The sequence below is a fragment of the Cyprinodon tularosa genome, unplaced genomic scaffold (assembly GCF_016077235.1).
Source record: "Cyprinodon tularosa strain WSP-4 unplaced genomic scaffold, ASM1607723v1 ctg155, whole genome shotgun sequence".
Lineage (NCBI taxonomy): Eukaryota > Metazoa > Chordata > Actinopteri > Cyprinodontiformes > Cyprinodontidae > Cyprinodon > Cyprinodon tularosa.
The window spans coordinates 1,187,292-1,198,012 of NW_024038386.1; the positions used below are offsets into that span (position 1 = coordinate 1,187,292).

Below are 10,721 nucleotides of genomic sequence, written 5' to 3' on the forward strand. Positions count from 1 at the left end.
ACAGCAGCAGAAGACCACACCGGGTGCCACTCCTTTCAGCTAAGAACAGGAAACTGAGGCTACAATTTGCACAAGCTCATCGAAATTGGACAATAGAAGATTGGAAAAACGTTGCCTGGTCTGATGAGTCTCGATTTCTGCTGCGACATTCGGATGGTAGGGTCAGAATTTGGCGTCTACAACATGAAAGCATGGATCCATCCTGCCTTGTATCAACGGTTCAGGCTGGTGGTGTCATGGTGTGGGGAATATTTTCTTGGCACTCTTTGGGCCCCTTGGTACCAATTGAGCATCGTTGCAACGCCACAGCCTACCTGAGTATTGTTGCTGACCATGTCCATCCCTTTATGACCACAATGTACCCAACTTCTGATGGCTACTTTCAGCAGGATAATGCGCCATGTCATAAAGCTGGAATCATCTCAGACTGGTTTCTTTAACATGACAATGAGTTCACTGTACTCAAATGGCCTCCACCGTCACCAGATCTCAATCCAATAGAGCATCTTTGGGATGTGGTGGAACGGGAGATTCGCATCATGGATGTGCAGCCGACAAATCTGCGGCAACTGTGTGATGCCATCATGTCAATATGGACCAAACTCCCTGAGGAATGCTTCCAGCACCTTGTTGAATCTATGCCATGAAGAATTGAGGCAGTTCTGAAGGCAAAAGGGGGTCCAACCCCTTACTAGCATGGGGTACCTAATAAAGTGGCCGGTGAGTGTATATTAAATTTAATTCAGTTTATTTATTTAGCGCCAGTTCACAACACGTCATCTCAAGGCACTTTACAGTTCGACCAGATCATACAGTCAAATTGATTCAAAGTTTTCTATCTAAGGAAAACCAGTTGATTGCATCGATTCATTGACTCGAATACAATCCCTCACACTAAGCATGCTTGTAGTGACAGTGGAGAGGAAAAACTCCTTTTAAACAGGAAGAAACCACCAGCAGAACCAGGCTCAGTGTGAGCGGCCATCTGCTGAGGCCGACTGGGGTTCAAGGAGACAGAAGCAGAGATACAAAAGCAGCTGTAAAAGGCGGCCCCGTCCAGGAAATACATAGCCAGGCAGACAAGCTCCAAGCCAACTCCCATGTCAGAGGACGAAGAGAGCACATCCAGCCAGTCACGGTCAGAGAAACAGGACTACACTGGAAAAAAAAGGCCGATCTCCAACATCCACAAACAAAGGTGTTGATGGGAGATATATATATATATATATATATATATATATATATATATATATATATAGAAGTATTGAGTACATGTATATACAATTATGTAGTCATAGATTTCAATGGGCTCACATTTCTTTGTTAAATATGGACCATGCATACAAAATGTGAAACACTAAGAAACCCTGTTTTTGTTTTGAACAGCCATATGCCATAAAGAACCTAAATACGTCAGCTTATTCTGAGTTTATCTTTTTGAAGTAATAAGCGGAAATGCTTTAATTGATTTTGGATGTATTTAAACCACTATCTCCCTACATGTGTAAATAAAGAACAACAAAAAAAAGACCAGGAATTCAGCTTAATTCAATTTATTTAAATAAAACATGACAATCATGGACAAGTATCCAACAAACAAAATGGCAACGATGTGCCATGGAGCTTCCTAACCGACTACGCTGGTTAATGCTAATGAATAATATGGTGGTACTCGTGACGTATAATGCAGTTGGATATGATAAGTCTAGTATGATGCCACATAAATGACTTGGTAAATATGCTCTGCCTTCAACCCCTGAAAACAAACCCTTACATTCTTTCACACAAAGGAAACACGGGTTAAGCCATGGTTGAAGCCATTAAATGACTGTTGTGTTCACAAATTGGCTCTAAAAACTAAACACAATCTGTAGATTTACGTTATCAAAACCGACATGGAGGAGGCAATGAACAAAATGGCACATTTTATAAAGTCACACATCCTGAGTATAAAAAGACGAGAACAGGAATGTAGAAACAAAGCAGTAAACAAAGGGGTATTTATAAATCACAAGAAAAAAGGATCACATTGAAATTATATTTCTAATTCTAAGGTTGAGGTTTATGTTTAGATGGGGAGTATCTGATCAGACACCAGGCTATAAACCCAAGTAGGAAATAGAACTAAATCGTGTTCCAAAATAGAAAAATGCTGAATGCAAAGTGTATTTCAGTTCATTCCTGTCGATTTGTCCTGCAACTACTGATCACAACTGTTGTTTTTTATGCTTTTCTCTCTTTTGAGGGAAGGATGCCATTTTTGCCATTTCATTTGCATGTTAAAGTGGAAACACTCATCGGACCCTCAGGAGTATGGAAGGCAATTCAAACATCGTTGCATCAGAAAAAAAAATGTTTTATCTTCCAGAGCTGATAGTTCTGTCTTCAAAGATGCTGATTTCAACCTGAAAAAAAAGGGTAAGTTAAGGACAATAACACAAACACATTTGAGTGCGTGTTTTATATCATGAGAGAAATGTTTGACAAAGTTCAAATGTTGTGTTTTCATAAACTTTAAGTAGAAAATCGTGATAACAGAAAGATTACAAAGACAAGTATGTGTCTGTATAATCTATATAACAGGTTTTGATTTATTAATGGTTTACAGAAATAAGTAAAATTTTCAATTAATGGGCCATATGACCAAATCCACGAGTTCCTGAACTTCAGGAAGCTCCTTTGTTTCATGTCTTTAATTTCTGGATTAACCCCAGTGTGTCTGACCTCATTAATCATGAGGATATTAAACTGACACACTTAGATTGATAAGTTTCTCCATACATACAGTCCATTTACTGAATATAAACACTTATCAACAAATCAATCACTTATTAACAAATCAGTCAGTCAAGACTAAAAGTCAACCCTGGTTCAATCAGGGTTGACTTTTTAACTTTTCTTAGGTCTCTGCTGTGTTAAACCTTTACCAGATTTAATCAGAAATTTGAATCTGAATAATTCTATATGTGTGTTTTGATTAGCACAGTTCAGGATACGACTCTGAGGCCTCTCTCTATGGGGTCAGTCAGCAGTAAGCCTCTGGGAGCATAAATCTTCTCATTCTGGTCCTTTATGTATCTGGCAATCTTCTTTAACACCTACACATAAAACCAGTGAAAATCAGAATTAAAAAATAATGCGCCATGAAATTTGACACAAGAAAAAACGCAGGCCACAGAGGGCATCCCGGTGTCACCTTTTCATAGTGCGTCTCCATACAGAGGAAGATGGTATAGGCAGTCAGGCAAGCCAAGCAGCCTTCCAGATAAGATTTCCCCCCAAGCTTCTCTGCCTCAGCATATAGGTTGTTCAGTGTCTGCATGGTCTCCTCAAACTGCTGCTTATCAAGCTAGAAAAACACCAACAGTTTAGTTCTGACATCTCTTCACAAAACTGAAAATAAAGAACCACATCAACCATAAAATACCCTCGACTCAAGCTCGGAGGGGAACTTGGTCTGGAACTTGCATATTGTTCCTGAGCTGTAGTCTCTCTGGATGAAGACCTTGGAGGACACAGCTGGCTGCTGGAGGTCCTGTAAGCTGTGGGTCTGGAACAATAACACATTAGGCAGGTTAATAAACACACGAGCCAAGAACATAACCTACAGGTGCTGGTCATAAAATTAGAATATCATGAAAAAGTTGATTGATTTCAGTAATTCCATTTAAAAAGTGAAACTTGTATATTATATTCATACATTACATACAAACTCATATATTTCAGATGTTTATTTTGTTTAATTTTGATGATTACAAATGACAACAAATGAAAATCTCAAATTCATCATATCAGAAAATTAGAATATTGTGAAAAGGTTCAAAATTGATGGCCCCTGGTGCCACACTCTAATCAGCTAATTAACTCAAACCACCTGCAAAAGCCTTTAAATGGTCTTTCAGTCTAGTTCTATAGGCTACACAATCATGGGGAAGACTGCTGACTTGACAGTTGTCCAAAAGACGACCATCGACACCTTGCACAAGGAGGGCAAGACACAAAAGGTCATCGCTAAAGAGGCTGGCTGTTCACAGAGCTCAGTGTCCAAGCACATTAATAGAGAGGCGAAGGGAAGGAAAAGATGTGGTCGAAAAAAGTGTACAAGCAAGAGAGATAACCGCACCCTGGAGAGGATTGTGAAACAAAACCCATTCAAAAATGTGGGGGAGATTCACAAAGAGTGGACTGCAGCTGGAGTGAGTGCTTCAAGAACCACCACACACAGACGTATGAAAGACATGGGTTTCTGCTGTCGCATTCCTTGTGTCAAGCCACTCTTGAACCACAGACAGCGTCAGAAGCGTCTTGCCTGGGCTAAAGAGAAACAGGACTGGACTGCTGGTGAGTGGTCCAAAGTCATGTTCTCTGATGAAAGTAAATTTTGCATTTCCTTTGGAAATCAAGGTCCCAGAGTCTGGAGGAAAAGAAGAGAGGCACTTCATCCACGTTGTTTGAAGTCCAGTGTAAAGTTTCCACAGTCAGTGATGGTTTGGGGTGCCATGTCATCTGCTGGTGTTGGTCCATTGTGTTTTCTGAGGTCCAGGGTCAACGCAGCCACATACCAGGAAGTTTTAGAGCACTTCATGCTTCCTGCAGCTGACCAACTTTTTGGAGATGCAGATTTCATTTTCCAACAGGACTTGGCACCTGCACACAGTGCCAAAGCTACCAGTACCTGGTTGAAGGACCATGGTATCCCTGTTCTTAATTGGCCAGCAAACTCTCCTGACCTTAACCCCATAGAAAATCTATGGGGTATTGTGAAGAAGAAGATGCAATACACCAGACCCAACAATTCAGAAGAGCTAAAAGCCACTATTAGAGCAACCTGGGCTATCATAACACCTGAGCAGTGCCACAGACTGATCGACTCCATGCCACGCCGCATTGCTGCAGTAATACAGGCCAAAGGAGGCCCAACTAAATACTGAGTGCTGTACATGCTCATACTTTTCATGTTCATACTTTTCAGTTGGCCAACATTTCTATAAATCCTTTGTTTTTATTGGTCTTCAGTAATATTCTAATTTTCTGATATGATGAATTTGAGATTTTCATTTGTTGTCATTTGTAATCATCAAAATTAAACAAAATAAACATCTGAAATATATGAGTTTGTATGTAATGTATGAATATAATATACAAGTTTCACTTTTTAAATGGAATTACTGAAATCAATCTACTTTTTCATGATATTCTAATTTTATGACCAGCACCTGTACAGGAGGCTGATTCACCAAAATCCTTATGCTGAAATTGTGCCTATTTTTTATTTAAAAAATATTTACACACCTGCTAGATTAAGACTTAAAATGATTAGTTTCTCTTGTTTTTAAATCAGAAATGAAAGGCAACTCATTAAAAAAAACTTAAAATATTTATATTTTGACAAAAAAGGACCTCCTTAAATGGCTAGAGGTAAGTCCTTATAAGACCAACTTGCATGTTTCTGCTCCTTTTTGACATCTTTGAGGTTGGAAGACCTCCTTACCATTAATTTTTATCTTTGGCTTCCACCACAGAAAACTAGCCCCACCCGCCAGTGGCCAAAATCATTGTTGCCTGTGAGTGGTCTAGCCTCGATCAACACTCCAGGCCCTAGAACTGGCGGGCCAATCACATCGCAGAGATGTGTTGTGAATTTTTGGATGCAAAGCGGGCGGGACGACAAAGCTGCGCGACACTGGAGGAAGCACAACAGGGAAAATGGCAAAAGCTATTGAACAGTTCTCATTTGATTCAGCTTTGGAAGGATTAGATTTGGGGTTTTCGTTGAAACGTGAGCAGGAAGAGGCTCTACACATTCATTTTTAAGAAGGGCGTATTCGCCGTTTTACCGACAGGCTGTTTGTTTACACTCCCCCACCAGCTTTCTGTTCCACTTCCTACGTCACAGTCAGTTGCGCTTATTGGTCAGAGCGTTGGCCAATAGGCGCAGCCATGGTTTAAAAAAAATCAGGGTTGTTTATCAACAATCTGTCTCATTCATCAGGGTCAGACTAAATTACACATTTAATGTCACATTTAGGTCTGGTTTATCAGGCTAGGCACCTCTACCTCTCCATGTGGTTAATGTGCAATTTGCTTATACATTTTTTATTTTTTGGTTGGAAAGGGATCTATAAATAATTCTAGACAAACAGAAATTATCTTAGATGTTTTCCATTCAAGATAAATATGCTGTAGAGGCTAACCATACCCTGCAAATATACACACACACACACTTCAAATTCACATTTTACCACTGCTGCACATCATTCACTGCTCACGAATCGATTCAGAAAGAAACCCAAATGTCTCCGACAAGTCAAGCCAACATTAAATATGAACAGATTCAGCCAGAAACACTGGTTAACCATCCTCCATCACCGGGGCCCCTTCAGGCCCAGCCGGTAAATTTATGGATACGCCGCTGGTTGAGGGGAAGATATTTGCGTTATCAACCCTGATTATTTGAGAAAGCCATAGAACGCGAGGGAATAGACCTTCCTGGATCAACGAAAATTACCATCCATGATCAAAAATGAAAACAGAAATCAGGATTCTCGCCAAGGATAGCCGTTAGCTAAACTAGGTTAGCCCATGTCATTTTAGCCGTCCGTCAGGTAAATTATTAAACCCTCCCAACAAAATGGTTTTTGCCATCTTAAACGCTGTTCGAGACAAATTTGTGTTCTGAAACGTTTTAAACTGCGTTAAAACCAACATTTACCTCAGCCATGGCGGACGCCCGTCTTGTAGCCACAGCGCATCCGTATCTCACTACTTCCGGTTTGGGGTTTTCAAAGTAAAATACGACTAAAAGGAAACTTTCTGTCAGCTAAGACTTTCACTAAAACCCCTTTTGTTTTTATTGAATTTTATAACCTGTTGCGCTTGAAAACACTCTAGGATAACACCAAAATGTTCTAAATTTGCCATTTCAAACATCTGCTGCAAGGGCTTGAGATTTCCGGTTCTTTAAACAATTTAATAAAATCTGCAGTCAACATGCAGGAAATTACAACTGCTTACATAGAATGACACTGAACTTTTAGTTTCAATAAACTTTATTGAATCATGGTCTTTTTGATCGAAACTGGTTCCATTCGCTGTATTCATCTTAGTCGAACAGACCGAAGCCCATGTCATCGTCTGATTCCTCGGACTCCTCCTTAACCTCCTCCTTTGCAGCTGGAGCTGCAGCAGTCTCTGCAGCAGCTGCCGGTGCTGCGACAGCAGCAAAGGCAGTAGGATCAGCCAGGTAAGCCTTAACCTGTGGACATGGACAAAAAAAAATGTTGCAGTGTTAATTCCACTCATTTTAGGGAAAGAACATTCAATTTCAATCACTGCTGTCTGAAACTAAGACCTTGTCTCACCACAGAGCTCAGCAGGCAAGGTTTCATAAAATCATGCTCTTTTTTGCAGGTTGATCGACAGTGTAGCACTTTACAGGCAACACTGAAACCTTTCCTGCAAATTTCAATGCACCAAGTAAATCCAAAAAAATTACCTTTTCTGCCAGGGGGAAGGAGTAATCCGTTTCCACAGCAACAGCCAGGACTCTCTTGTAGCCATTGATGACAGAGTGGGGGACTGAAGCCAAAGTGGGGTAGCCAATCTCCAGGCACACACTGGCGATGTTCCTCACACCCTACAAGATTTCGATTTTGTATTCATTAGTGCAACATGCAGCTTAAAATCTGCCAAAAAGTACTTCTAATAACATTTTCAGATTAACATCTCACCTCCAAGAACCTTGCATGCAGTGAAGCCTCAGTGATGTCGAGCACCTCAGGGCTGTACACACTGCCATTATCATACACTTGCTGGATAATAAGTCCGAAGGAGAATGGCGAGATGTTCAGCATGTTGAGCAGCGTGGCTTCGCTGGCACCAACCTTGTCACCAGTCTTGATGAGGCCAACATCACTCTACAACAGGAAAATGGCTTATTAGATGTGTGACTAAAAAAAGTCTCCTGAACAACAGCTTCACCATTTATACATTTAATTAACCATGTCAAAACAACAAAAAACTCACCAAGATTTCAATGGTTCCTCTGGAGATTTTGGTAGTGATACCCAGAGCCTGGAAGAAAGAAGTCTTCTCAGGACCTAGTCCAGTATTCTGGGCTGGCACCGTCACATCACAGGGGGCGATGGCTCCAGCACGGGCAGCTGCAGGTACCTATAATCAAATGGTAACGGTTTATCCTTTCCGCTACGACCAATTTAGAAACTATTACGTTAAAGCCAGCTTGTTTGAAACCTTACGTCCCTGACAGTCAAAGGGAAATGAGAGACAGGGATAGCGAGGAAACAGGTTACTGTTTGCAGGGGGAACGACAATACAGTACTGCACAGGCTGCATTGTAACTTATCCTGCACATAGACTATGAGATGAACATTTCTTGCATAACCTTTTAATCATCATGTTAACAGTAAAAAAAATAATAATCCCAAAATACACAATGTTGTAATTTTGAGCATGAACTTTTTATTTGACCCAAAGCACCATTAAAAATTAATAAATTTCCATCTGGTATTTTCCAAATTAAGGTATGAAAGGTCACTATAAACCATGCATATACTGTCACCTTTCTACACATGTAGAAACCTTAGATTTTAGCACATGTAGGCTTTTTAATACAGAAATTTAATTCTAGATTAATAGATCAAAAAATTGAATACCTATTGATTGTTTACCTTATTCTCCAGCAGCAGGTCCCGGATCTCCGTCAGATCCTCCTTGGTGAAGACAAATCCCACATTCCCTTTAATGTGGGGCAGGAGCCTGTGAATTTAAACCATCTGAAATTATAAAGTTGCAATATAAGCAATGGTTTTAACGCAACAAAACTGTTAAGTGTCTGAGACCTTGCGTCCCTAGCAGTCGGGTAAAGCCAACAGACAGGGATAGCTGGAGACATGTTACTTTTAGCAGGGGGAACGACAATACAGCACCACACTAGCTGCACAGTAGATATCCTGCTAGATCTTAACCAAAGACAGAATGTAATCAACTTACTTCTCCAGAGCTGGATTGTTCTCCAGGTGACCACGGATGGCTTTGCGCATCATGGTGTTTTTACCCATCAACACCACGGCTTTTCCACGCAGAGACAGACGGATGGTCTGCATCTGCTTGGAGCCCACGTTGTCTGCCCCCACGATGAAGCATTTTGGATAATCATCCAACAGTTGCTGTAACAGACCACTACATGTCAAGACATTACAGAGAGAAATGCGGTTATAAAAGGAGCCTATATATTAAATAAATCAATACTCACGATGATTTTCAGAAAGTAGTTGGACTTCCACGTGGCCCTGTCTTCCCTGGGCATCTTGGCTGTGCTTCCAGGGATCGCTTAACAGCTGGTTTAAAGACAAGGTGTAATCTCTAAAGAGAGAAAACATCGAAGTGTGACATTTCTAAAAAGAAGTTAAACGAAAACATACAGTGCGATCCCAAAAAGGGAAACATGTCCTTCATAGCTAATGCTACATGGCTAACAGGAGGCTAGCGAAAGCCTAAAAGGCCGCGATAAGTAAAACCGCTATCAGAAAAAATATACGAGTCAGTAAAGTATTCAGACATACAGAAAATGTGTTTATGTCATCAGTAAGACTCTTTAAAAACATAAGGGTCATTTAAACACCGACTAATGTCGTGCTTTTCAGGGAACGACGTGAAACACTCACCGCGCAGTAGGGTCGCGTGAAAGAAAGAGGAAAAGGAGGGTCCGCGAGATCTTTATATGGCTTTGAACCGACCAATCGCAGAGGAGATAGAACAAAACCGGATCCCATACGCCATATTATGAGTGGCAAATTGTGTAGGGAAACGTTTCCGCTTTTATTTTCCTGCTTGGTTAGTAGTAGTAGTAGTATAAATAATAGATTATTATTATTATTATTATTATTATTTATTATTATTATCTGGGCCTTTAGTTCTATGTTACTCGAAAACGCCCCTAAAATGTTCTGATGTTAACGCGCTGACTTGATGATTTTGACCATTTATTAGCTCATTTTCACATCAGTCATCTGACACTTGATGAAAAACTTAAATAGAATATACGCATTCTAAACGTTTAAGACAAATGCAATAAAGTGTTAAATATTATGACGGGCAGTTGATGGGGGCAGAGTAAATAAGAAGAAAATATATATGCAGGACTGATTAGATCAGATATCATTGTTAATATTTCAGCAGCAGAGGCAACTGTACAAAAATTTGATTGTATTCAATACCAAGCATTGAGGTTATTTACAGAGGCAATTAAAACCACTCCAACTGCAGCATTATTAATAGAAATGGGAGAAATGCCACTTGCATTTAGAAGAGAGCAATTAACATCTAAATACTGGACTAATTTAAAAGGTCCTAGACAGGATCATCCAACTCATCAAGCAATAAAACCCTGTTTGGAAAAAGAAAAGTTTTGTTGGATTGTGAGGAATAAAATAATAGAATTCAAAATACATCAGTATAAACCAATTTAGTATAAACCAAACAGTTCCATTATCAATAATACAGCCTTGGATTATTCCAGACATCAATGTAGATTTTACTTTGTTAATAATTTTTTTAATTTTATTTTGCAGATTTAATAGAGGATTTAACTATCAATTTTATTAAATAGGAATTTAAACAGAAAATAAAGGATGAATGGCAAAAAGAATGGGAGAAAGGAAAAGAGGACATTGGTTTTATTATGCTCAAAAGAAAACTGG

General features: G+C 39.8%; 2 protein-coding genes across 3 annotated transcripts; both read right to left on the reverse strand.

Moving 5' to 3' along the window:
* Nucleotides 1-1,537: 1,537 nt before the first annotated feature.
* Nucleotides 1,538-6,796, reverse strand: golga7 (golgin A7). 2 transcript variants are annotated; one of them, XM_038280034.1, is made up of 5 exons: nt 6,713-6,796; nt 3,428-3,550; nt 3,197-3,349; nt 2,997-3,098; nt 1,538-2,405 (listed from the first exon to the last, which is right to left on the reverse strand). In XM_038280034.1, the coding sequence occupies exons 1-5, from the start codon at nt 6,719-6,721 to the stop codon at nt 2,358-2,360; spliced, it is 435 nt and encodes a 144-aa protein (XP_038135962.1). In that variant the 5' UTR covers nt 6,722-6,796; the 3' UTR covers nt 1,538-2,357. The 2 variants fall into 2 exon arrangements, with proteins under 2 accessions (XP_038135962.1, XP_038135961.1); XM_038280033.1 differs by lacking the exon at nt 6,713-6,796 and adding an exon at nt 5,226-5,372 and having other exon boundaries at nt 3,428-3,611.
* Nucleotides 6,797-7,036: 240 nt separating this feature from the next.
* rplp0 (ribosomal protein, large, P0) lies at nt 7,037-9,809 on the reverse strand. The gene is made up of 8 exons (XM_038280031.1): nt 9,687-9,809; nt 9,275-9,384; nt 9,013-9,188; nt 8,691-8,778; nt 8,026-8,172; nt 7,731-7,916; nt 7,496-7,636; nt 7,037-7,255 (listed from the first exon to the last, which is right to left on the reverse strand). The coding sequence occupies exons 2-8, from the start codon at nt 9,326-9,328 to the stop codon at nt 7,103-7,105; spliced, it is 945 nt and encodes a 314-aa protein (XP_038135959.1). The 5' UTR covers nt 9,329-9,384; nt 9,687-9,809; the 3' UTR covers nt 7,037-7,102.
* Between the last annotated feature and the right edge of the window lie 912 nt (nt 9,810-10,721).

Bases quoted from the DNA above. Each gene is read 5' to 3' on its own strand.
- golga7 (XM_038280033.1), bottom strand. From the start codon at position 3,601: ATGTTCTTGGCTCGTGTGTTTATTAACCTGCCTAATGTGTTATTGTTC. The intron at 3,099-3,196 runs GTGACACCGGGA...TTTTATGTGTAG, and splicing joins TGGAGACGCACTATGAAAAG to GTGTTAAAGAAGATTGCCAG. The intron at 2,406-2,996 runs GTATCCTGAACT...CTTTTTTTTCAG, and splicing joins TAGAGAGAGGCCTCAGAGTC to GTTGAAATCAGCATCTTTGA.
- rplp0 (XM_038280031.1), bottom strand. From the start codon at position 9,328: ATGCCCAGGGAAGACAGGGCCACGTGGAAGTCCAACTACTTTCTGAAA. The intron at 7,917-8,025 runs GTGAGTTTTTTG...TTCCTGTTGTAG, and splicing joins GAGGAACCATTGAAATCTTG to AGTGATGTTGGCCTCATCAA. The intron at 7,637-7,730 runs GTGAGATGTTAA...GAAATCTTGTAG, and splicing joins TGCATGCAAGGTTCTTGGAG to GGTGTGAGGAACATCGCCAG.